Genomic DNA, 27,417 nt, shown 5'->3' with positions numbered 1-27,417 from the left:
AGCTGTGTGAAAGTAGTCAAAATTATCACAACACAATGCCAAAAGTCAGATTGACCAAAATTTGAAAACCCTTGAACTGTTGAAAATGTATAAATTTATACATATCTGAAAGTTCTAACTATTCTATTAACCACAGGAGATACTGATCATTGTTAGTCCTTCATACTTTACATGAAAAACTTGAATTGGTAAAACAAAAATCTAAATTATTTGATTTTACTGTTTCACTTTGTCTTAAGGGGTTTGTAGGACATCCAGCAATGTTTGGAACACCTGAAGGATTTAGTAGCACCATCTGTTGAGGTTTGATCAACTGCCAGTGCTGCAGAGCATCTTTAAGTTAACACATTTCTTTTCCCCTGCCAATAGGCCTTTTTTTGTAAAATACATTAAATAAACATTTTCCATTTTGAGCAACCTTACCTTTTTTTTTTTTTTACTTCCCAACAGTTCAAATGCATTTGTACCATTTCATTGGACTTGGAACGATTTGAATTGCAATAAATAACTCTAAAAAGTGGGCTGTTGTGAATAGTTTGTCACTAAAGGAGATTTTCCTTCTCTATTTCATTAGCGATGGTTTACACTCTCACCTCAGCAAGTTCTACCTGTGGATTTTCTCAGACTTTGTTCCCATTCAGTGAAAGTGAACAGAATATGAATTTTATTGTGATTTTTGTCGAAATGACCCCTTATTGATCAAGATTAAAGGCTGATCAGATAAATCGTAAAACACACAAGGAGGCTGGAGATTCATCTTTCAATACATTTGTTTGGGAAGACGTCAGTGTTTCGGCACGGGAATCAAAAACGGAGCCACTCAACAGCGTGCAGGATATTTTAAAACTTTAATATACAGTGCATCATAAATCATTACTAAAAACACGGGTGGTAAAAATCAAATCAAAACAAATAAGTTACACTGTAGTAAAAAGCACTTGAGATTCCTTTGTTTTTGTCATTAGTGTGAACCCCATATGAAAATAGCATAGAAAGTATGCAAACATAGAATTCCATTCATATATATATATATATATATGTATATTTCTAATCTTTAGCTAAATAAACCATTTGTCCCCTTAAAATTCCCTTAACCAACCGGATGAAAGTAGGAAAGTGTACAGCTGTGAGTTTGCGGCCTCTCTTTCATCCAAATGGTGAAAAACCTTCAGCATGCGAGCACAGCGCCCCCCGACAGCGACATCCGGACAAGCCCCGATATAAAGGAAATATAAATTAATACACCAAACATGTGAACAGTCTGCAAACCTTTTTTCTTTTTCCTCCATTAACTGGCGTACAGTTAAACATTTGACGTCGTCGCACTCATCCACTCACACACACTCTCACACACACAGTCTGTGCATAGACCCAGGCTCAGCTCATGGAGTAACTGGTAACTGGAGCCCTCCAGCTCCCCCACTGTGGTTTGTCCTTTAAAGGAAAGTAACCCCCTTTAACCCATTTGTTTCTGGCTCCGGGCCGGCAGGCTTAAAATCGACATATGAAATAATATTCGGATTAAAAATGGCCAATTTGGTGCCTCAAACCAGCCACAAGGTAAACGCGTACATAAAGGCGATTGTAGAGACACACAGCAGGATCAGACGGATTAAAATATTGCCCTTGAATGGCCACATTTCTAAATAATCAATATAGATACTTTTTTTTTTTTTTAATGCATCCTTGTAATGACTATATTCACACAGATGTGGAATCTGCGACTAATTTGCACATTTTTCTGGGTGCATATTTCGGCCGTGCCCTTCAGCGGCTGCTGACCCCACACAGAAGCTCTCGGTGGGGCGTGAAAGTGCCACAACAGCCAGCTACCGCACACCCGAGACACATTCCCATGCCGAGAGAGAGACGGAGAAGGATCCCTTCCTCTTTTTCTCCTGACATATCAGCTTTCACTACAAACAGCATTTCAGCACAAGAATGCACAATTTCAATGTGAAAACCTGCTCAAATTTGAACACAAAGAGGAGTTTTTTTTTTTTTTTTTTTTAAAGCCCGTCCACAGATTTGACATGTAAACAGTCTAAATGTAATATAACAGAATTACTAAGCATAAAAACTATGTGTTTGCTGGTTCTGCCTTCTGGATCATCAGTAAAACAAACAAAAAAAACCCAAACAATTTTTATAGTCATGAGTCACGTTTTTCCAGTAATTTATCTTTAGTCATCATGAGTGTGGAAATAAACTGCAATAACCAGGTTCAAGTGAAGAGCTTTTCTGAAATATTAAATTTAAAAAAACCTGCAGAATCTGAATTTAGTTACATGAACTGCATAAAAAAGTGCAGTACAAAAACCACATGTATCTTCTCTTGCCTGCTAAAATCTTGAGTTTGCACAAATCAATTTAGTATTTCACAAAAAAAACAAAACCCAATCAATAGCAGTCTATGGAAGGTGTGAGGGGCAAAATGCTGAGGTAGAAATATATGATCCGATTCTCCAAAACAAAGAAAATCGTGTTTGCAATCAAAATATGTTTGTGGAACTGTTTGTTGACAAAAGGCAATAATTTACTGGCAAAAATTGACAGAAGTCATGTGATGCAGTCAAATCTGGATATTTAAACATGCTAAGCATGTTTATTGTGCAGTGGAAAAAAGCCCGTTTTTTAAGCCCGTTTGGAAGTGGACGTTGTCCTGAAACGCAGCTCTGGGTCGGTGTGTCATGTTTGCCGTCTTTTCCACTTTGTTTTGTGTATCTATAGAGATGTGTGGCTTCAACAGTCTGAGTCAGTCTCCTATCAGTTACAGGGTTGACAGAGTGGCATCCAGAGCAGGCGGTTGTAAGCATGACTGTGGGGGGTGGGAGGGCCTGGACACTCAGGTAATGAAGGTGTGTGTGTGTGTGTGGGGGGGGGGGGGGGGGTCGACTTGTTCTATTGCACATACATTTTCTTCATTTCTGGCTTCCCAAAAGAAACATCTCACAGTTAAAAACAGGCAGCAATAGCATTTTTTCGTGTTTAAATAAAAAAAAAAAGCTATGGAGAAAACAGGAAAGCACTCAATTGAATTGCAGCCAAAACCAGAATATAATAATAATATTAATAATAATAATAATCATAGACGGGAATATTCACAAAAACAACAACGATAACCATGTATAGCTACACAGGCAGAAAAAGTGACGTTCACCTGTATATATGTTCATTAAAAAAAAAAAACCAACAACAACAACAACAGTGTAAAATTGATTGTCATTTTGAGATAAAAAGCATCAAAACATCCAAGGCATCAACAGTGGGGAACAGACTGGGGGCTTGGGGCTATAAAAGGTGACGAGGGCGAGGGGGGGGGGGGGGGGCGGGGTCTCAGAACGAAAAGCCCGAAGAAACAGTCATGCGTCTGAAAGAGCGTTTGGCAGCTTCGAGTGCAGAAGAGCGGCGGAACAAGAGGCAAACAGTTTACAGGGAGATCCTCCGACCAGAGCCGCCGCACTGATGGGACACGGCGAGGGGGGGAAACAAAACGTCTGTGGAAACGAAGCAGGGCGAGACTCAGAGTGCAGAGGGAAGCCTTGGCTGGGGGGGGGGGTCGCCCGGAGGAGCGGCATGGCTTTGATTTGACCGAGCCCTGTGACCAAGAGAGGTAACTCTTGAAATGCTTTTCAAGCGAGAGTTTAAAGGGGAGTTTTTAGAAAGCGCCCGCTCACTGGGTCCACGCATTCACAGTTAAAACAACCAACAACGGGAGTTCTTCTGTCCCTGAATGTGCCGAGCAACCGACGTCTCCTTGATCCACTAAATGTACAGAAAGTTCAATGGAGGGTTTTCAAATCTTCTTCTTTATTCAAACATCGTGCTTCTCCCGTCCCAGAGGTTCAGGCTGCGCTGCGTACGGCCTTCCTTCCTCTCACTGCCAGTCGTCGTCGTCGTCGTCCTCTCCCTCCGACGAGTCGTCGTTGGTGCTGTCGCCGCCCATCTGCCGCGTGCCGTTCTGCTGCCGCGCCGCCAGGATGGCGGCGGCCTCGGCCGCGGCCTTTGCCGCCGCGCGCTCCTCGGCCTCCTTCTGTCGCAGCGCCGCCGCCTTCTTCTCCTGCTCGGCGTGGCTCTTCATGTGAGCGCTGCGGCTCTTCACCTTGTAGAATATCCTGCAGCACAGGGGGAGGAGAAAGTCAGAGCGGCCTTTTGGATTCGATAAAGCGTCATTGGAAGCGGGACTGTACATACGAAGAGGAAACCCGAAATAGAGCTTCATCCATCATCTGCTTCAAAGTTGCCGGCCTGTGCAGAGATGCAAGGCTCCCAGCAGTCCTGCCATGCTTGGATCGCTCCCCAAAAATCTTTTTTTTTTTTTTTTTTTTTACCAAGTGGGTCAAGCACCATGTGGGATTGAGCTGGATGGGGAGCGATGGACAGGACAAAAAGTGGCGCATGGTAAAAACAGAAATGGGTATCTTCGGCTCATAAACAAGGGAATTTACCGAGATTGCTGGATGTTTTTAAACCTGGAGGTGACTGAAGTGCTGTAGTTTGGTCATTTTGTTCAGTTGCGGTCTAAAAATCAAACCAACTGTTCGTGTTTCCATGACTACGTGGGAAATACAATGCTCCCTTTAGCTTCTCGAGTGCAGCTTGTTGAACCACATTTTCCTTTTTGTCGCTTCTCGTTTCATCAACACTCTCCGATGTCTTGAGTGGCGATGCATCAGGTGAACAAGCCAGAAGCTAGAATCTCCTTTAACGACATCTGGGTGTCTTTTTTCTTTTTCTAGACACTTTGTGACCTCAGATACTCACATCTACACAGTAGGAGGGCATCTCGTGCAGTAGGGCGCCATCTGATTGGTCAAGTACGTTAGCATGCAGAGTGCATGGGAACATCATTTATAGCATTCTATGACTTCTATGAAGTGATTGATAGAAGCCTCTTTCCATGCGTGTACACAACACGGCAAATATACACGAGAGCATCCTGGAGTTGGTTCCTTCACACCCTGACACGACCTCTTCCGAAAGGTTTCAGAGCAGCTGTTTAGCTCCAAATCAGAGCGTGTGCCGTGTTCACGCTGACCCTGTTACACCCAACCATTCCCAAATATAATGTGCATTTGCACCTTTTTTGATGCTTATGTGGGTTTGTGCCTTTCTGAGGCTGCTGACTCTAAAAAGACGAGGTGGACCTAAGAGTGAGTGTGAAAACCCCCTTTGAACACGCCTCCATTTTTTTAAAAACAATTTTGGAAATTACAGTACATTTACCGGGGATACGGGGGACAGCTCGTGGCAGATTTGCACGCAGCTATCGGGGATTTTGAGGTTTGTATTGTCCTGGAGACATTTAAAAGCAGATACCTTCATTCCCAAATAGGTTCGCGGTGAAATATCAGATTAGTTACAGATCTTTATACTGCTCTGCTTCTTCCACTCTGCATTATATTCAGGTTTTGGTGTATTCTTACTTGTTCAGATTTCATACTGATACACACATGTAGCTACCGGAACGCATTCTTGTAATTTCCTGTTGTACCTTTTCAATCACAATAAAGCATCTTCTAGCAAATAATCTAAATACAGGCATTATTTATAAACGATTTGAAGTAAACAAACAAGGTCAATGACAAACTCTCAATTGCATAGTGAAATCTGAACACTTTCTACAAACTGCACAGCATTTGCAAAGCAAATAGAAGCTCACGCTACACTGAAAGCATCAGAATTAATCGAGGGAGGACATAGAGTGAAAAAGGCTTCAGCGTGTCATTTATATTAGATATGAACCTTTCGAATATCTGCAAATGAGCAGACAATCAACATCCTACGTGTTTCCTGTCTCAACGTTCCTCCCTTGCATACAATAGTTATCATTCTCTTAATAAAGTGAAAACAATGGAAATGTTTTGGTCGCAAACGTAAAAATATATTCATCTGCTTACGATAAATGTCCAATTAATTCTTCCAAACTGAATCTGCTGTAATTGATAAAACACAATGATTACAAATAAGCTTTGAAAACTTGCTGATGGACAAGATGGATCAGACGATAAGTAATTAGTGTGAAATCACAGGGCCCCAGCAGGGGGTCGGCTCTAAATCTTCAAAAAGCTGTGAATGACCTGACTGTACGGACTGTGTGCTGGTGGATAATCCATGACCGGGCCACTCTGCGCAGGTTTCGCATGTGAGGTGTGAGCGGCACTCTCGTGGACTCGCCTGGGTCGAGTTGCGTTGACGAGAGGTGTGAGGTGCCGTGTCTGCTCTGTGTTTCGGTTGCTGGGAAACGGTTGGCAATAACAGGCCCGGTGTTGCCAGAGGACGGGCTGTTATTTAATCAAAGCATGACACCGCCGTTCGATTCCTCAGAACAGAAATCACGGGAGTCTTGCCTCTATTTACTAACAGATAGTCCAAGTGGGCAGCAGCGGCAATATAGTTCCTGCAGCATGTGTTATAATTAGACGGACTGCTGTGAGGCCACTGCTGCCAGATTTGCGGGAGTAAACAAAGCCATGCCGACGTCCACGACAATGGTGACTGATGTGACATTTCTGACCACTGACCTGCCGCATTTTTTGCAGGGGAACTCTCCCTCCTGTCCGGCAGAGGGTTTGGTGCCCGTGGAGGGGTTCGTCTTGCGCGCGTTGCCGTCGAAGCGCGGTTTGGAGGTCGGGGGAGGCAGGTGAGGAGGGTGGATGACCTGTGACAGCGAATGCTCCCTTCCCAGATCCTCCTGGCCTTTCATGATCAGGACGGTCCCCAGCTGCTGCGCACAATAAAAGACAGGTGCCGATCACATGTGAGCCCCAAAATGTCTTTAAACACAGTCGCTGGGAGCAACGAGGAGGGAAAATAAAGAGGCTGAAGCTGCTTTATGAGCAGGTTTCATGTAGGACAACATAACGGATGTTTAAAAACAAACACGCTCTCAAGCTCGTGCAAAGAGCAAGTCTGCTGTGTCATTGTTTATCGAGAGAACATAACTGTGTTACACAAGATCAGGAGGGGAGGCTCAAGCAGAGGTGCGTCCCTAAAGCTCCAGCAGAGGGCAGCAGAACAAACACACATCCATCAAGTCTGCAGAGTTCAAAAGGACAAAGTGTCTTGAGTGGTGAGGCCCAGTGATTTTTCTAAGCCCCGATCACGAGGACGTCCGTTGCAACATATTGTCCATTTAAATAGAAAACATACTCATCACTTGTCTCGAGGGTTAAACTTTCCTCTCGCTCTCTGCCACACAATATTTATAATATCCAACAGTGTTATTTTATTTGTGTATCTACATTATGGAGGATCAAACAAACAGTAGCACAAACTGTGGAACTGGATTGATTTCCAACATAATATAATTTAAACATGAATTTTTGGCTATGTTTTGACAACCACAGACGCAATCAGCAATAGTTTTTATCCAACTTGTTCCTCTCCATGTACTTATGTTTTGAAGGTCTGAGTTTCTCATCTTTCTTTATTACAATATAGAAAAATTATTATATTTTCCATTGAGCTTACCTTGTGCCTGTTAAAACATTTTTATATGAAATCACAATAAACCCAATCCTTCTAAGCAAGACATTCACTTCAACATGCTTTAGTTCAAGTTTTAATCTCTGTGCATTGCCTTTTATAATCACAGGTTCTTCTGTAAAATTTAGAGAAGGAAAATCATGGTGGCTTCCTCTTGTTCCTCAGGTTTCATTTTGAGAACCACTGATTGGACCAAATGTCATTATTTTAATATGCGAACAAGAACATTTGCAGAAAAGAATTCAAAAATGTGTCTTTGAAGAAAAACTATGACACAAACATCTAAAATAAATGAACAAGTGGATGTTGGACAATTTTGTTTCTGGGATTGGGAACTAAATAGTCCTCATTGTAAAAAGCCCAGTACTAAAATCTGTAGAGGAAGAAGTGGCTGTTTATACATGTACAATTCATTTATATAAAATATCTATTTCAGTTAATGAATTCAGCATGGACAACCTTCTGCGCTCCATAAGATCCAGATATATACCAGACTGATGGTTGAAAGAGACCTGATGTTTGCACGCTCACATTTTCAGAGGACTGCAGCATTTGCGTCACCCCGCCGGAGCAGACGTCCGTCTTCCTGTCAGCTGACCCCTCCCACTTCCGGCTGTCCTCCTCCCGCTGTGGCTCCAGGCGCTGCGAGCCCTGCCGGTTCAACAACATCTGTGAGTCCTGTCGCTGAAGAGCAACTTACAGATTCTAGAAAGAGAAGGCTGGTGTCTCTTTGTCTGAGTTTGTCCACTGGACACTTCCCCCATCAGCACAAAGAACTTCCTTAGCACAATGTACTGACGTCTATGGGAAACAGTAACCTCAGTAAAAGGAAAAAAAAAAAAAAAAAAAAACTATACAACTCTCCCAACCTGTCTCGTTTGAGCACTTTTAATGAAATACATGTATGAAACCTGTTTTTAATGTATATACTTAACAGTTTGGATAATTCCAAGTTCTCTGAGTTGTTAATAACAGAGGTGGAAAATAAAGTATATGTAGTTTGTTATTGTACTTATGCAATACCTGAAAAACCCACCCGAGTAATTTTTTTCTTAGGACTTTTTATTTTCCTTCTTAAATTCGTCAAACTCGTCTTAAACCTGGATGAGAAGAATTCAGAGCCGCAGTGAAAGGACCAAAGCAGCTGAAGGTAACAATTCTCCACACTGAAGGTTACCAACATAAAAGAGCTCGAATTACTTCAATGATAGTTGAATGACAAGATTGTTTCCATTTAAAGGATAATAAAAGTCCTCAAAAGTTAAATTAATTAAATAGAATTCATACTGATGTATACAAAACCCAGACCTAAATTATGAGTATAGTTAATTTGGAGAAAAACGTTCACACACATTCATGACTCAAAGCTATGACACAAGTTAAATACTGATCTCTGTCATGGTTAATGATTATACAATCATGTTGGTGTAGTTTGTTGTTGCGCGTGTGTACATATGATGTGTACAAATAACAAATCCCCCACTGCTATTAAAAGGTTAAAGTTGCCTTACATTGTTGTAATTTCATACATTTCCTTTACATTTTTCTACTTCTACTTAAATAAAAGCAGTTGAATCTGAACTTTTCAAAGTGTTTTTCCACAATTATCTTTCACTTAAGTATTGGGAGTACTTTTGCTCCCTCTGGAGATACCACTAGAATGAAAGCAGTCATTACTTGCTGCCATACTGTGTATTTATGGAGCTTTTAACAGCATGGTTTACCTGGATAGACAAAAAAAACCTCTATAGTCATATAACAGTGAAGTCATAAGCTGTATGGAGTTTTTTTTTCTTGACTCCAGCTCAACATCTTTCATCTCTTCCTGAACTGCCCAGCTTCATTCACTCTGGTTTCTGCAGTAGACGTATTGAACATGGCATGTTGCTGACCTTGTGGTCCGTCTCCTCCTCGGTGGTCCTGCTCTCCAGAGGCTCTGCCTCGCCATAGAGTAGCGCCCCGTTGCGGCCGATCTTCACGTGTTTCTTGTGCGTGTAGTAAAACTCCACGCACTGCGCAACCGTCTTTGTGGATACCTGTCAATCACAAGCACGGCTCATTACCAATTCATGTAATTCTGTATTGCTTTCAATTACTGCCTGTGCTCCACCTGGTCAAGTGTTTTGATCCTCCATCTCGCCCTGTCCATACGTCAAACTATCCTTGGGCACAGCACTGATCATCAAATTTCCCTCAATGGTTGAACATCTTGCATGGTTATTACCTTTGTGCATTAAAGGTTGGGTTACGAGGTTACATTTACTAGTTATCATGTCTTCTGCTCAAAAGCAACACGTTTGACAGTAGAAATGCTCTGAGAAATCATGTGAATGTGCTTTATTAGTTTCATGTGTTTAAGCAACTCTTTTGGCAAAAGAAAAAAAAAAAAGAATGATGAAAAGCTAAACTGGTGCAACCGTACAGATAACAATTACTATAATTGGTGATAAATCCAATAATCCTATCAAATGTCCTCACATTTCTCACACGTCACCATAATTCCCCTCAGCATTTAACATTGTTTAACATCGTTGCTTTAAAACAAGCTGTTAATTGATCACAGCTGCTCACTATTGTTTGTCGGTCTTCTGGCTTAAAGGTCTAATAGTTTAGTTCATACAACTAGAATGACTGGGCTTTAAATTACAAGCAAACATGTTAGCGCGACTGAAATTGAAGCCTTCATAGTCGTACCAACACACCACCACAATGTGATTGAAGGTGATCTACTCTTATGTGTAATGTGTACAGAGTAAGTTGAACAATATGCAAAAAAATTTGGACAGAAGTAATACTTTGTAAAAATGCTGGGTTGCCAACATGACTTCAACAGTAGCCTTTGCAACTGTTACAGAGTAGCTCTCGTCACAGAGGTTTGACGTCGTACTGAATCTTGTCCGTGATTGGATGGTCACACTGTGTCACCCTGGGGGGGGGAACTGCGGATGGGTGCAAAGCTGTAGCTCTCTTTTCTCTACAAGTTAGTTCTTAGTTAAAAGTCTGGGAGTTATGATCACGAGAAGTACACATGCCAAGTCCTTTGCAATGATTCATCACAAACATATTTACCCCGCTGTGGAAAATCAATAACCGCCAGTGATATGGCAAATAATCAAACAAAAGGAAAACAATGTTCCACAGTGACTGGATTTCCTTTTTCTCCAAGCACTCAAAGGGAGGAAAAGATAACATCACGTTCACTGGGGAAGGTCTGTTGGCTGCACGCTCACGAGGTGGCCTGGTCTCATTAGCACTGCACTCAAGACTTTTAACTTCCTTCTTCTTTTGTTCCACGACACATACATACCTGCTTCTGAACCATAAAGAAATCCTTCTTGTAGGCGGCGATGCCTTTGTTGAACTGGCGTCGCTCAGCTGCCGTCCAGCTGTCTGATCCTGAGGGGCGAGCCAAGGAGAGAGAGAGAGAGAGAGAAATGGGAGAAATGTTTGAAACTGATAAAGTGCATCAAAACAAGTTCAGGAACGCCTCACAAGTGCAAAAGTATTTGCTTTCACACTACATACTGGCAGGGTGGTGTTCCTGATAAATTCAATCCCACCCCCACCCTAAACACACACACATTGAAATCACTGGATAAACAATGGCTCTCCTGTCTTCTGCTTGGGATTAACCACATGCTGTAAGCCCCCTCCCCTCCCCTCCCCTGCCCCCCCCGTTCCCTCATCGCGTTGACCCTGACAATCCTCCACAGTCACCCACTAACCCACCAACAACACACTCTCACTACCGCAGCTGCCGCCTCTCTGAGGCCGAGCAGAGCGTAGAAATCCAGCCCAGTTTAATGACAAACAGGCTAAAAGACGGGCTAGACATGCTGGTATCAGTCTATTCATGTGGCAAATATTTTTGAGGGTTTCATTATGATTTCACTAAAGACTCGTGTGTTTTATGTCAGTCGCTGAATCAACTAATTATTTATCCATCCATTGTCAGGACAGTTCATTCGTTCATCACACAAACACACACGAGATTTAAACGACACCAAAAAGCTGATTTATTGCCTTAGTCAGACTGAAATCTAAGTTTTCAAACTGGGACAAACACACCGTGATGATGCAACTGAAAGTCCTTCTGCTGCTGCTTGTATACAGAGCGGTCAGACTGGAACGAGACCCCATGCCCCGGGTGTTAAACAGCATGCGAGAAGGTAAACAGGAGGTCAACTAAGCTACATAGGTAAATATACTGACTGAGAGAGACACCGTCACGCACACACACTTTTATTTTTGAGCTGCGGAAGGAAAACCCACACACTCACAGGAAGAACATGTAAAGTCCCCACGGAAAGGCCAGAGTGCTTACCGCAATCAGAAAATCATCAACCAGCATTTTATCACTGCAAAGGTCAACAGTTCCTTTATTTGTCAGTGACGCACCTGAGTAGTGGTAGCTGGACAGATGGTTGGACTTGGGGAAAATGGGATTCCTCAGCATCAGCAGGGACAGGGCAGCCTGGGAGGCAAGAACATTTAAATATCACTTAAAAATGAACAGCCGCGGCACAGCTGCTGCTGCGCAGCAGCGACTGTTAGAGAGTCTTTATACAGCCTGAAACTAATGCCAAGCAAGTCCACTCCTGCCCTATGACACCATCCAATCCTGCTTCATAAACCTGCAAAATGTTGTGAGGCGCAAAGTGAAAACGGAGCTTACAAGCCACCAGGGGCTGATAGGGCCTCCATTTTCATTTTCTTTATGCACGTACCAGGAAGCAGAGTGCCTTGCACGGTTATTATGCTGTGTGGATGGTTGTGAAACAGGAATCAACTTTGTGCTCTTTGAGAAGAAACCATCTGACGGCACATGAATGCTGGAAGACGCTCAGTTTGAGCCAGACCGCTGCGGCGAGTGGGCGCTCTGACAGCCCCCACTCCCCCAAATGTTTCCTTGACAACGTTGGCCCAGTAGGGCCTGTAATCTCCACCAGTGGAACCATAAAGCTGTCTGTGAGTCAAATCGTACTGGTGCACCTTCAATAACGGAAGTATTGATTCAAGCTCCCTGTACAGAAGACTTCATCTGTGACTTGTTTGTTCTGCACATGCAAGGAGAGTCTAAAAGTCGTCTTTATTCAAAAAGCAAAACAAACATCTGAAATGATGGGCCACACGTGCCAATGTAAACATGCTTGTTGCTTTAATGTAAACTCACTTCGTCAAATGATTACAATATAACTCGTTCATTCTGTTTCATGAGCATGTGTGTGTTTTCAGAGTACACCTCTGTTAATGAAGACTATTAACTAATATCATTTGGTGACATATTTACACACTTCAAACTTTCAGTTTGCAGTGTTTGCTGTTGTAATTTCATATTTTCTTTGCAACCTTACAGGGATTCACTTTAGCAAAGAGCTGCACTGAAAACACAGACCAAGCTTTCATTATCATTCTAACCCTTTAAATGCATCCAAATAATGTAAATCAGTGGCTACTGAAGTAATAGAGTAGATATTACCAGAGTTAATGATGATGTTAATACTGATTGTGGCAGTAGTAATAGAGTTGAAATATTATTACCAATGATTGTTGTAGTAGTAGTATTGTTATTGTTATTAGTAATACTAATGATAGTAGTCATGGTAGTAATAATTGTAGTGGTAATAGTACTAGTAGCAGTTTTTTTAAGTAAAAGCATCAGTAGCATTAATAATGGTCGTCATCCAACAGTCCTGCTACTAACATCTGCTTTTCTCATAAAATCAATACATTCAGTAAATAGAACTAGAACTGTGTCCTCTGTTCTTGGTATATTGATGATTTCATTCGGAAAGAGAAACCACGAAATAAATCTCTGATTTACCGCTACTTTATGAAGCTCTCAGAACTCTCAGATTTCCCAGGATTAAAACAAGACAAAAAAGCTTTTCTGTATAAACAAACTTAAAACATGTTTACTGTGGCAAACTAGTGGAGTGAAAGCGATTTATTGTTCAGATCATTTCAAGTTATTGTTCTGGTATTTTTCTAGCTGTGATTTATGCTTGTTTTCATAATACAATTCCTAAACACCTTGCTTGTGCAAGAAAACAGCTTGAGAGAAGTGCAATGTATATTGTTGATAGTTGAATGTTGTATACATCAGTCCAGTACATCTATACTTGGATATCTGCACTCTAAATGATAAGCTGTGATGTTTTCTGTTGTCCAGCAGTGATCTCACAAGTATGACACACCGGATGCGTCACTGCTGCGGTGGAGCACTCATTGGTCCAGACACAGTTCTTGGTGACATGAGTATGACAAAGATCATCTTATGATCACATGCAACAAAAGAGCTACGAATACTTGCTGAAGACTTCATTCATTTAAAGATAGTTGCTAAAGAAAAGCTGTTCTTTTCTCTCTGCACGTCTCACGTCTCTAAACAAGGCAACAGTCTTCTACTATCTCAGTCATCTCAGGCCACCACAGAAATTCACAGCCGAGCAAAGTGAAATTCCACAGATCAGTCACTTCCGAGAGCTTAGCTGAGAGCACTCACAGGCTACATCTGCATGCACGCGTACAAACAGGTTATTGGGAGATATCAGGTTAAGGCAGGAAGTGGACGAACACATGTACATGCACTGCATCTCCACAGTTACTTTATACTGCACATTTAAAAGTAGCGGGTCCATGAACAATATTAGAGTTTTTGATGATTCAAGTAAGAAAGGTTGGTTGGATATTTTGAAAAGAAATCCAAGAAAAATGTGCATATAATGACAACGCGTATGTAAACGTGTTCAACATATAATTCAAAAATGAAAACTGGCTGTGTAACCACTGAACATTTAGATATCTGTGTGCAGATGCAAAAACCCTAAAAATGATCTGCAAATTGTATTTTCTTTCATTTCACTGAAGAAAATCAAGATTTATCGTTATATAGAGGCACCAGATAGTCTGATAAAGACCACAGAGAATGAAGCAGTGAAGGCAACCATCAAGAGGAAAACAGGTTGGTGGTACATGTGTGGGCTTCGAAGAAAACCTGGCACAAGTCCGAGCAACGCAAAACAAGGCTCTCGGTCATTTTTCTATTATTCATGAAAGTCACTGCGCAGCCAGTCAATACGGCTTGTTCTCCTTGCACTCACCATTATGTCCCCTTTGCACTCATACAGACAGTGATGGGCTAACTCTTGGTTGGTCCCTCCTCCACACAAAACACTGGAGCAGGCCAGGTGCATGAGGTCCTCCACTGAAAGGAAAAGAGAGCAAGAGAAGGGGGAGGGATGAATCATTGTATCTCTTTAGCGGACAAAAGATCTGATGGACAGTTGGATGATGAACTGGAGAATGAGCTGTACGCCAAAATAGGAAAAGTGTGAAGGTCAGGCTCATCCTCGTGCACTTTAAGAACCCCTGCCACAGTGGGAACGTTACGCAACATATAACAGACTATCTCGTGTTGTTTCATTTGCTTTATGTGTTGCATAGACTATTAAAACTACAAATTGTCACTCTTTTGGTATTTGACATGCAACATTCATATCAATTGAATAGTAGCTTTACGTTAAACAACAAAATATTTGTTTTTCTAACCTCTTTGCTGGAAGTCGGGCCTTTCGTCCAGCTCGCTGAGCGGCGCCCAGACCAGGTCCGCGCTGTAACGATCCAACTCAACAGCCGCCCGCTGCCTCAGCTCTGGCACCTCGGCCTGGTACCGTGACCCAATATTTATCCGTCTGAGAACAGATCATCAGAGTGAGTGGCAAGACTGGAAACGCTTTAATTTGAGTTAAACCTATTGTTAATTCAGCCTTTGTTGTTTCTGCAGATGGGAGGCGTTCATTCACGCTAATATTTCAGCCACTTGCACTGTCAGAATTTAGACTTAAGCTTTATTTTCAAGCTTCATTGAAACTTAAGCTTCTGTGTTAATTCTGGATTAATATATATATATATTTTTTTTTTTATGGTTGCTTGCTTCTCTTTGTGCCATGTTCTTTAAATAGTGCAACAAAAAAAAATGCATGAAACAATACAATGTGCTTCTCTCCAATTTAACTTCATATCAAATACCAGATGTTTTAGTGTAAAAGCTGTGAAAACACAAACAAATCAAAGAGCCAACATATCCCCGGCGGAAATGCAAGGGACGTTTCATTTGTACGCCGTGTTTTGGCTGCATGGAGTTGACATTGTGAGGGATTGTGTTGCATTTTATCAACGTGTGATTTATAGAAAGCCTCATTAACTCGTCTCTGAATAAGTTGCAGAGCAGCTGGCATTAGTGAAGCGGCAGCTCGCACAATGCACACTCATAAAATGCACATCAATGCTGGCGCAATTAAAAAAAAAAAAAAAAAAAGGTTTTTATAAGAAAAACATTTCAACTATAACGGGTTATGTTTCTACAGTGGCCAATCAAGATGTCATATTTCAGAGATTCTAATCTGGTTTGGTATTTAGATGCATTGTTAAGCATCATTTGTTGACTTTTTCTGCAACTGCTCTTCTATATACAATTTTTTTTATATTCTAGTATCCATGATAACCAGTATTATCAATGGCCAGATGACAGAAAAATTTGGTTTGATAATGAAAATGTGTGTAAATAACTGAACTACATAAGTATAACAGTACGATATTGCTTTCATTTAGTTTAATTTCTGAGTAATCTCTAAATCTCTGAGTTGGAATATTTACCACCACTAGTGTTCTTGCTCCGAGCTCAACAGAGATGATATCCTTCAACAGTTGCTTCTCTGTATAGCCTTGTTGTTTTTGTCTCCACACCTCAAACTTTTTCCAGCATTCTAAGAAAGGTCAAGGCCATTTTCTCTTTTATGAAGTGTTTTCAGTATGTGGGAACCGGATACATTCTCAGCCCTCACAATACTGTTTCTTTAATTAGTCTGTCAACTCTTTCTAGTAACAACTCATCACGCACTGTCCTTCTCTTTCCGGGGAAAACAGCGAAGGAGACAAACCACCATGGTCAAAATCACATGTGATCAGCAGTTCTGGCAAACTGCAACAACAAATGACGCAATCACATTACTTAATCTCGAAATATACACAGACAAACGCAACACCGACATTGCGACTTCAGTCTTTCTTACATTGCAGAGGGGGACTGCAGTGCAAGGGGGTAATTCCCCTCAAGAAAGTCCCGTGTCTGAGCAGTATTGAGTTACTACAAAATGCAAACTAAATATTTCCTGCAGCTGGCGACGCATAGTCAAGGTGTTCTTTCATGGAGAAGCAGCCACAGACAGTATAGCATCAAATGCGTCACAGATACAACAAAATGTCTTCTTCCGGCTTTTCGTCAGCAGCAGAGTAACGCAGCAGGGAGCGGTTGGATCGAGAGCTGCAGGTGAAGGAGCGCATACCTTCAACTCCCAAGCAAGGTATTGGATCACAGATTGATCCGACTTCTCTTTTTAAAACAATGACAGTCTGACTGCCCTGAAAACAGATACAACAGTTGCTCCTGTAAACGCTCAGTGAGTGTCTGCTATGATATTATCCTGCCGTCACCATCGTGCTCCTCTCTTAAGTTGCATCGAATAGGTTTTTAACTTTAAAAGCAACAAGAGCCATGTCTTGGAAGTGATTTCAATGCATCATTTTAATAATCCAGTTCACCAACATCTGCACATTGCACTGAAATGACTGAATAACCTGAATTGCTCTTTGTGAATGGAAAGACACAGAAACCACTAAAGCACACACTGACATTGGTTTTCATCTTTAAGGCTTTCCGCTGACAGTCACTATGGACTTGTTATTACAGGATGTGTTTTATTGAAAGGCAGCATAGTTAGATCAGAGGCTGAAGGCCGGCACTAATGCCTGGTGCGGATGACGAGGCAAAAGATTCCAGCGGTAATCGTGGCGGGGTGAAGGGCCGCACTGAGGAACAGGTTTAGAGTTTCAAGAAGTCGGATTCAAGCCACTGCTAAGATTTGAGTACAATCTTAGTACTGCACAACAGTCACTCCAGCCATGACAACGTGTGCCCCTATACTTTCGCACGGAATTAACCAAACCCACATTTCAATCTTGGAAGAAGATGAGGTAAATACTCACGGCTCAATACTGACTGGAGTGGCCTCGCTCATAGCAGACAGAACTGGTGGCGTGATGTCACAGCTGTCTGGAAGCGCAAAGACACAGAAAATATAACAACACAAAAACATATCTCAAATAAAGACCAAGTCTACAGTGCAAGTAGCAATGACTCTGCTGTGGTGACATATCGTCTATCCACTCCTATATTTCATTATTTATGGAAACTCATTGCAAGAAAGCGTTCACCAGTGCAAAGAGGTTGGGGAGCACATTTGTACGTTTTTCACTTACTGGAACGCAACAAGCTGCGTGTGGCTGATTTTGGCGTTGCAGGCGGAAGGCCTGGGCCGCCGGCTGCACCAGATGCACACGACGACAGGAAAGTGGCAAAGTACAGGCCTGAGCCTTCACGAACCGGGCTGAGGATCGGTGGGGGTGTATAGGGGGGTATTGTGAGCGGGTTGTCTGCGAGGCGCACGGGGGAGCGCAGGTGGCTTTGGTAGGATGTAATGCTGGAGTAAACCGGCGGGGCGATGAATAAACCGGGTTTCGGCGGTGGAATGAAGAGAGGTTCGGGCCGGGGACGTCGTTTGGACTTTTTGCAGTCTTCATCTTTATCTCCCTCTGGGACATCGGTCTAGACAGAGAAGTTACTTGTTAGAGGCACATTTATTACAAGGGGGTCTCTGTGTGATCCATTTTAATTTGAATGCCTATACAAGTAAAGGACAGATACGTTTGCAAGCTTATATAGGTGGTTTGCTGTGTGTTTATGCAGAGGAATCCGACAGAGCAGGAGAACGGATAAGGTACCCCGGTCCTCCACTGTATGGTACATAATGTACAGTATCGCAAAGCTAAACCCCACTAATCTGCCTGATCTGGGACAGGGCATGCAGTTCACCAAATCCAGTCCCCAAATAAATGAGGGAAAGGGAGAAAACTGAGCAGGGCTAAAATGGGGGCAGGGAAGACATGAAGCACAGTGGGGGGAAGGGAAAGGATGTTAGTGGGGCGATGTGGCGTAACTTCAAGGATATCAGTTTGGAATTAAAAGATCCAGGGAAAAAAAATGCATCCCTGACATTGCTTTATAATTTCTTTTGACAGTTGTAGTAATTGAAGGTCTATAAATGAGAATTACAAACAAGTAGAGAATAATAATCCCTATGGTTTCAATAGGGTCCTATGTACTGTCAGTGCTAAGACCCTACGAACATGTGCCCACCTGATCTGAGCTCTCTGACAGGGAGTTCCTGAGAGAGCGTCTGCGGGTGACAATGACCGAAGGTTTGTGGTCTGTGCGACCGAGGTCCATGGGGTTTGAGGGCCTGGGGGGCCAGGAGGACGCCAGAGATGCTGGGTCCCTGCTGGGAGATGACGGCTCCTGCTTCCGGACTGGAACAGACACGGGGATGACAAGCGGAAGGAGGTTGTCGTCTCGAGGCCGCTTGGCGTTCATGTCCTCTGATTCGGTGGGACTCCACGGCCTGTGTGGCTCCTGCTGCAGATGGCACATATGTTGTTATAATTTTGAGTTTAAATTCACTTCAGTGCCTTTCGATTCATCTGAACATGCTGACATGCAAGCATTATAGTCACAAAAATGTAATCGATATTTAAACAGTGTGTACAAACATTTTGATACCTTTAAACATTGAGTGTTCTCATCATAAATGGCAGAATACCAAATAGTAAATAAACTGCAGTAAAAATTGACAAATCGATCAAGACAACATGTGTCTTGGCACAGTCAGCATGCCTTTCACAAACAGGTATCCGCGTCTGCACCTTGGTACACTACTGCTCGGTGCAGTGTATAAGGTGACAGGCCTGACATGGGAACTGTCCCCAAAAGCATTCTTCACATATTTTGAGAACAAGCCATAATGAGTGGGCAAGAGCAGCCTCTGTGCTTTAGAGCTGCGATCATCTGCAAAGCAACTTCAAAGCCATCTAAAGCACCACATCACAGGCTGGATGCTGCCGTTGCACACTGCATCTTCATGGGCAGAAAGGCATGCAGCTGTGTGGCTTTGCTGGATCTGTGCTCATTATTGCTGGTGGAAAACTCCAGTCCTGACACCAGAGTGGTGGAGAGCTTTTCTGCTGAGCACTGCAGGCAGGGCGACCCCCCCCCCCCCCTCCCCCTCCTCCCCACACACACACACACGCACACACACTCAAACACAGTGGGTGGGGTGGGAGGGTGCAGAGGGCAGGCTGTCGACAGGACGTTTCTCTGCTTTGATTTGGGTGGGGGGAGTGCAGGCACGTAACTAAAAAGAACTGTGTGATCAGTTCCCCTTGAGGCAAAATAAGTTCACAGCCATGCTGAACTACTGACTCAGTGCTGTTTGGCAACAAAACTTGTTGCACAATGAAGATATCAGATAAACACAGATAGGAGTATTACTTCACGTGGTATAATCAGGGTAATTCAACACACTGGTACACTTAAACCACCGTGTAAGAAGATGTTCAAGCTCTTAATAAAGAATATTTATACCCTTTGATAATATGCTCTATGTAAAGTCTTGTTTAAGCTACAGATTTTCTGCACAAGGCAGAGCTGCGTTGTTCAGTTCTGTGGCGCATACTTTGTTGGGTGCTGATTACACTCAGCATCTCTTCCAGCAACATGTTAATCACAAACAACACAAATTTTGGCACAGTTTTCCTGGCAGTAACATTGAGCCGCTTGCTCCAGTTCCCGCTTCTGCTCTGGGAGTAGAAGTCCCAGTGCAATTATACCCGAGGATAACACTAGAGAAACGGATTTTTCACTCTTGTTGATATATTTGAAATTACAGCTTCCAGCTTGTAGCAATGATTTTAGATTTAAACGGCAGTGCAATCACTGGGATTCAGAACAGTTCTTTCCTAATAAAGGCCATGTCTCTGGCTCTTATGCTTGATAGAAAACAGCTGACAACAGAAAATGGAAATGGAAAGGCACAAAAGAAGGAAACAGGGAAAAGAAAATTTAAAGGAGAGTTGCATGTTTAGAAAGTCCTCTAATTGAAACCACTAACCTTAACAACATGTGATGGCAGCGATTCCCTTTCCGAAGCCTTCTGAGCCAGAGTCTCCAGGTTGACCTCCTGAGACACCCTGCGTTTCCTGCGAGTGCTTTGGATGACGCCCGTCGGGGCGGCCTGAATGTCACGGGCCCCGTTTTGGGAACCCGGTGGACCGGCGGCCAACTGCTCAGAAGCAACAGGAAGGAAAGGGTTGTCGGAAGGCGCCCCGCCTTCCTTGGAGAGCCGCCGGGATCTGCGAAGATGTGTTTGGGACTGAAGCTGTGTCTGAGGTTGCGTCTGGGACAAGGCTTCAGGCTGCAGGGGCGGGAGAAGCGGATCAGACGGTTGCTGGGGTTCTGGGGTGATATCCTGGATGATCGGCTCCTGGATCTTTGGGGGAGCCGGAGCAGTGGACTCCTGGGAGTTCACCACGACAGGCTGCGGGTGCGGATGTGCATTTTGTGCGCCAGGGTAATAGTCAAGCACATGAGGGTTTTGTTGTTGCAACTGCTGATGTTGCATTTGCTGTTGAATTTGGAGCTGTTGCTGCTGTTGTTGCTGCTGTATCTTTTGTTGCTGCTGCTCGTGCTGCATCTGTTGCTGCTGCTGTAGCTGCTGCTGCACATGCTGTTGATGAATGATCTGTTGCTGTTGCATTTGTTGTTGATGATGGTGTTGCTGCTGCTGCTGCTGCTGCTGCTGCTGTTGCTGAATTTGTTGCTGAATGATATGTTGCTGGCGTTGTATTTGTTCTTGCCTCTGTAGCTGCTGTAACTGATGTGCAGGCTTAGGGTTTGTTTGCGAGTAGTTTGGTGGGTTTGGTAACGTTGTCCTGTTCCCTTGAAACGACTGATAGTAAGCTGGCAGGTGCTGTTTGGGCTGCCCAAAAGCCAACTGAAAGGGCTGTAAGACTGAACTTCCTCCTGGGTGTGAGGAACTCTGTGACTGGGTGTTCAACACTCCGGGTTTGAGGGTCTCCTGAAAGGCTTGTGACTGCTGCTGCTCCCACTCGAGGCTGCGAGGCTTTGCTGGATCCCTGTACGCTTCGACTCCAGGCTTTTCTGCTCCTCTGTTGGGTGGCTGCTGATGTGGCGGCAAGCCAGAAGCCTCGTGCATCACCTTCACAAATGTGTTCTGGGTCCTTGAGTCTGACACATTAACCCCACCGATGTAATTTGCAAAGTTTTGCCCCCAGTTAGACATAGGATTCCACGAGGCAGCTCTCTGCTGCTGGGACAGTGATGGCTGTGGCTGACTTGACTCCTGGTGAGCCCACTTCATGGGTACAGTCTGCTGATAATGGCCCCTGCTTTGGTCGCCCTTATCTGGGCTGAAGATGACAGAGTTGAGGTACATATGAGTACCTTCCGGATTAGAGGTAACAGTACTTGCAGCCTCACTTTGTCCGGGGTCTGAAGAAGTACCGCTTGTGACGTAGTAGGCACCTTCTGGGTGCTGAGAGGTCTCCTTCATAGCTACACTTTGATCGGTGAAAAAGGTGATGCGTTTTCCTGTTCTTTTGGCGCTGGGTTTCTGCTGGGCTGGTACGCTCATGACGGGCATGAATAAGCCGAGGCAGGTAATTATTTCAGTCACCTAAATGTACTGATAGTCCACTGGAGGTGTCTTTATTTTCAAAAAGTACTGACAAAGGTATGGATTTCCGTAGTGAAAGACAGCTATGAGCTACAATAACATCAGGGTGACGAGGAGTTGGATCCTTCAAGATAATCCTCTCCTCTGGAGTTCTTTGTGACCCACTCGGCGGTCACCAGCAGGGAGCTCAACACATCAGAAGTCAAGGTGTGTTTCTCATTCATTGGTGACACCCTGTACAGAGAAAATGAGAGAGGTCAAGCCTTGAGCCATCAGCCCAAAGGGGTCCCCAAAGGAGGGTGCTCTCATTAGTATCCTGCCCCAGCTACGTAAAAACCTGCTGTTTGCTTTTTCAACAATAGACCGCCAATGAAAGGTATCAAGTGGGTGAATAGAGCTGGGGAGGGGTGGACCTATTTGCTAAGCTCACATGACACAGGGATAATGACCTGTAGAAGAGCTAACACATATCGTATATGTCCAGACCTGCATGGGCTACTGGGAGCATAAAAGCAAATCAATAGTTTGAAAAAAATTTCATTACAGGATGTTATTACATTGCATTGACTTAGAATTCTATGACTTTTGAACCAAAAACCCAGTATGTCTAACATGTGAATCACATAGTGCCTGAACAGACACAAACCTAAATATGATAGGAAACACTCTTTTACGACTGCGTGACTCATTAAAAGTGAAAAAAGTGAATCTGTGCCCTTTGAACCATTGCTGCGATCTCGAAAAGGAAGGGTAACTGAAAGTGAACAAACATGAGTCATAATGTAACAATCTGAATGACGGGGAAATAAGTGAGAGCAGGAAAACGTTCAACTCGCCTCACCCGCTTGAGTATCTTATAGTGGATCTTGGCAATTGTCATGGCAACTCATTATGGTTATCAAAAATATTATCGGATGGCCAGGTTTCATAACAGATTTTGACACAATGCAGCCTGCCAAACTTCAAGATGCACGCAGATCCTGAATGTTTCTGTTACATTTTTAATCCGTGCTCCATCTGTGAGACTCCCTATAATCAAAGGACATAAACGAAAAGACTCATGTTGCACATGAGAATTTGACAAAGAGATTACGTAAATTAATACAACAATTTCTACAGCATGGATTTGGCTAAGGCAGCCTCTTAGAACTTGGGAAGTAACTGACAATTGTCAGCCTTTACTCCTGTGGGCTAGTAAGACACACACTTCCTAAAATAGCCAGCTGCAGCTGTTCAGATCCTGCACTGGCTCTGGGGCACCACTGACAGAGGAAAGTGAATGGCTGCTATGTGGCGAACAAACACTGTGTGTGCCAGTGTGTGTACATAAGTAATGCCATGTGATGCTGCACATGCTGTCAAACAGGGGGAAAGGTGCAGGAGCAGCACTTCATCTTGCAGAGTAACCGTGCTGAGATTACCCGAGCATTTAAACCTCCATCAGAGGTGAGGGATCATCGTGACGCATCACAAGTGCAACCTTACACAAGCCTGGGGTTTAGCCCAATAAACAAACTAACACGTTAAATTGGCTTAAAATACATGTCAGGCACCATTAGCCGCTCTAATCCATTCTCATTGCCTAATTTAAATCCCCCCACCCCCCCATCTGTACAGCACAAATACAGAATAAATGTGAGAGGAGTCAACATGCTCTCCTGCACGACAGGACTCTTCCTGGACGCCCCCTCCCTCCCTCCACATCACTTTCTAAGGCCAGCCAGCAAGCTCAGCGCTATTTACGAGAAGCCCTTTGTTGCAACAAACGGATTATCCCGTCTCTAATGCCGCGTCCCGATGCAACCGGGCGAACCCGCAACGCGGCGCGCACAACCCAAGTGCGTAAAAACAAAACACAAACGGATCGATGCAACTTGTCAGGAGCTTCGACCACGTCGCGCCTCTTCTCGGTTGCGATCCGCTCACACTGACGGCGTTTCAGAAAGCCCCCGCGATCAATAAGAAGAGCAGCGCGCGCCCGTGTCGAGGTAAACAATAATAAGAAAAGAAAAAAAAACTAAACAAAAAAACTACTTTGTCACAATAACACGCAGTGTCGCAGGCATATAAACAAACACGGCGCACAGTCCTCTCCAGTCTGCCCGGATACTTACTGTGTTTGTCATGAAAGCTGCTACTAACGGCAGCTCGGCCCGCAGGAGAGCGCACGCACACATATATACACACACGCGCGCACACACTCCCGCAGCTCTGTGCGGCCAGCAGCGACAGCAAGGCCCCGCACAATAACACCGACCCGCGATGATGACTGCATACATCCCCGAGGTTGACTCATGCTACACTGCTGACCTCACTCGCTGGTACTTTTTCTTCTAAAGCCTCCCCTCCTCACTCCCTCCACGCCCCCCACACTCTCCCCCCCCCCCCCTCCGCTACAAAGTCAAGAGGAAAAAGGGGTCGACATCGCTGCGTAAACACGAGAGCACTTCCCGGGAGGAAACTGCGCGCTAACCTGCAGCAGCTCGAGCGCAATGCCGCCGCTGTCTGTTGCACACTATTGCACTGCGATTGCACGCACACACAGAAAATGAAACTCACGCGAGCAATGCGGCCTTCTGCTGTAATATCCAGTCTGTCCGCGTCTCTGCTTGTCTTGTGATTCCCCCCCATACCCCCCCTCCTCCTTCTCCTCCTCCTCCTCCTCCCCGCCACCAGCCTGCTGGCCACACCCACTTCCATGCCCATATAAGGCGTTCCTCTGACATGGAAGGCGCTGTAATTTACGGAGCAAGCTCCTTCTCAGTCCATGCGGGAAATTCCTGCACACAAGGGAGGACGCACCCGACACACTTTCCCTTCACCGCACTCTCTCCCCCCCCCCCCCTTTTCCAAAGCATGGGGTGTGCTTGAAATTCAGATTTGCATACGAGACAGCGAGCAGGAGCCTATTTCTGAAAGCAGAGGAGAGGCCTTCAGAGGGTGTGGAAAAAACAAACACTTTTGTTTAGAGAGGTTGGTTATTTAACCAGGATTTCTGCACTTTTTGTTTGTTGTTTTTAGTAGAAAATCAAGGAATATGCAGATTTTTCTTTCTTAAAAAGGCAGAATTAATGGAAAATACCTGACAGAAGGGTTAGAGAAAATATTTTTTAGATTACATATTACATATATTGGCTACAAAAATGCAGATCAAAAGATTTGACTAGAAATTCAAATTATGGTCAATCTCATGGGTCCGTTTCAATCTCGACTGGTCTGTAACAGTAAAATGATCGCAATTTAATGTCCATGTCAAACATGCTCACATACTACACTTTATACAAAATTTCTAAAATTCTCAGTCGTGAAACAACCCAGATAAAGAATATAGTAGGCATAAACGCCCTTTCTTAATAAAGTGTTAGTGCCATTATTAACAAGTGTATGTGAGCCGCCTATATAGTAGTATAATAGTGGCTTTACCTCTCTTACAATAGCAGAAAGATGGTTGTATTATTCACCTGTACCTACCACTGAGTGCACCATATTGATGCCCTGAACTTTGAATACACATAATTATAGACACTCCAGAGGATCCATACATCACTGTCTAAAAACAGTAAGTAAGAGACACTGAAGCAAACAATATCGTTCACGATAAGGTGACCTCTACAGCCATTTTCCCTTTCTCAAGCAAAAACAGATAATTGTATGCCACTATTTGTTCTTAAGATCTAGTCAATAAATCCCATTCTGTGAAATAAAACAAGACGTATGACAAACACAAAATGATAGTCTGGATTTGATGGCAGATGTTTTTTTTTCCAGCACACAAGCCTTCAGGCAATATTCTGACTTCCTGCATTTCTTCATATACTGAATAATAACTGCTGGATTCCTACAAGACCAAAAAGTCTGCGTAAACAGGATGATCCCACGTTCTCCAACTGTAGTAAGAGATACTGCAGACGTTGCAGTCTCAGAGCTGGATGTGACAGAGCATGTAAGTCTCTCTGCCAGTCTCTCTCTCTCTCACTCCGCTACGGCCCTTAAAATAAAGTGTAAAGCCTGAAAACATTCACAGATGCAGCTGACAAGCGGTTGAGTCATGCCTACCTCTGATGATATGGTCAATGCACTCTGGTCTAAGTATATTTATGTGTTACACAAATTTTTCTGTTATTCATTCTGCAAATATATCCTTATTTTTAATTATGATGTCGATAACTCGATTTTTTTTTAATATAAAGTATTTGTTGTTTTCTTGCTGAAAGTGCAAGTAAAAAAAATACACTTCGAAAAGTTGTACAATAGGTTGCACAGACCACTTTCACTTCACTTTTTACTTCTAACTTCTAAATAATATTTCTGAGTCTGCACTGCAATATTGTTACTGACCTAAAACGAACACTACTGGTGATATCAATGAATAATGACACAATAATTAACAGTGATTAAAAAATAAAGCTTCACATTTGAGAAAAATAATAAATCTAGAGGCAGAGCATCATTCAACCCTGCCTGCTAAAAAAAATCATCTTGACTGGGTGGCTGTGACTTCTAATCCCTAGGCTGGCGATATGTTTCCCCTTCTTCCCAAATACCTTTGGGCACAAACCCCCCCAAGTTCCTCCCAAGGGTGTTCAGGCACATTTCATGTTTCCCGTTGTCATGCTGGCTTTGAACTTCAGCAGATGTTGACCAGTCAACAGGCCTGAATACATTGAGCTGCTGCCATGTGATCGGCTGATTATCAATATGCATGAGAGTTAAACACGTGTAACCAATAATAAAGTGGCCAGCGAGAGGGTTTAAAACTGAATCTCTACTATCTGCCTTCCAAGAGTCCACAAACATCAGTGAAACTCGAGCTGAATGCAGCATGCTGTGGATGACAATAACGCGATTTTTGACGGTTCATGTCCAGAGTGTGTGTCGGGGGGGATCATGAGGAGGGAAGGTGACGTCAGGTCATCTTCCACCTCTTCCAGTGCAAAGAGCATGGGCAGAAAGCGTGCAATGTTAGCATCCATACTCTACTTACATTAAACTCCAGTGTCGTTGCCTCCCAACAGATGAAGTTGGTGCGGTGCTGCTGCTGGTGTGACGGCAGAAATATCTCAAACTTTTTTTTTCTCCCCCACACGCATTCCTCCACAGGACGTCACTTCCGGGTTGAGACACTTAACGAGCAGTTGATGCTGTTGCAGCAAGACCCGCCTTCACATATCTTTGATTGGGATCGGATGGCGCTGTAATTTCCATTAAATTCATGGTTGAACACGTTCAGTAAAAAAACCCGATGTTAAGTGGGGGTGATGAGACGGTGCTGGCGAAGCGA

At 43.6% G+C, this 27,417-nt stretch overlaps 1 protein-coding gene across 5 annotated transcripts; it reads right to left on the bottom strand.

The window, feature by feature from the left end:
• Nucleotides 1–829: 829 nt before the first annotated feature.
• Nucleotides 830–27,236, bottom strand: mideasb (mitotic deacetylase associated SANT domain protein b). Of its 5 annotated transcripts, none has more exons than XM_080512927.1 (13): nucleotides 27,121–27,236; nucleotides 20,553–22,370; nucleotides 18,746–19,021; nucleotides 17,809–18,154; nucleotides 17,536–17,602; nucleotides 15,040–15,182; nucleotides 14,592–14,695; nucleotides 11,887–11,962; nucleotides 10,796–10,884; nucleotides 9,381–9,524; nucleotides 8,020–8,139; nucleotides 6,525–6,727; nucleotides 830–4,115 (listed from the first exon to the last, which is right to left on the bottom strand). In XM_080512927.1, exons 2-13 carry the CDS (start codon nucleotides 22,101–22,103, stop codon nucleotides 3,878–3,880), a joined length of 3,357 nt encoding a protein of 1,118 aa, XP_080369053.1. In that variant the 5' UTR covers nucleotides 22,104–22,370; nucleotides 27,121–27,236; the 3' UTR covers nucleotides 830–3,877. The 5 variants fall into 5 exon arrangements, with proteins under 5 accessions (XP_080369053.1, XP_080369054.1, XP_080369052.1 ...); XM_080512928.1 differs by lacking the exon at nucleotides 27,121–27,236 and adding an exon at nucleotides 24,696–24,748; XM_080512926.1 differs by lacking the exon at nucleotides 27,121–27,236 and adding an exon at nucleotides 24,251–24,401.
• Between the last annotated feature and the right edge of the window lie 181 nt (nucleotides 27,237–27,417).

This window comes from Blennius ocellaris (genome assembly GCF_963422515.1).
Source record: "Blennius ocellaris genome assembly, chromosome: 17".
Taxonomy (NCBI): domain Eukaryota; kingdom Metazoa; phylum Chordata; class Actinopteri; order Blenniiformes; family Blenniidae; genus Blennius; species Blennius ocellaris.
Note: the sequence above shows the minus strand (reverse complement) of the source record. Positions and strands in the feature narration are given on the sequence as shown.

What these genes read in the sequence shown, in the direction of transcription:
- mideasb (XM_080512927.1), bottom strand. Translation starts at nt 22,103, where the DNA reads ATGCCCGTCATGAGCGTACCAGCCCAGCAGAAACCCAGCGCCAAAAGA. An exon ending in GTCCAGCTACCACTACTCAG is followed by an intron (nt 10,885 to 11,886) that starts GTGCGTCACTGA and finishes CTCGCCCCTCAG; the next exon opens with GATCAGACAGCTGGACGGCA. An exon ending in CCCTGCAAAAAATGCGGCAG is followed by an intron (nt 4,116 to 6,524) that starts GTCAGTGGTCAG and finishes CCTGTGCTGCAG; the next exon opens with GATATTCTACAAGGTGAAGA.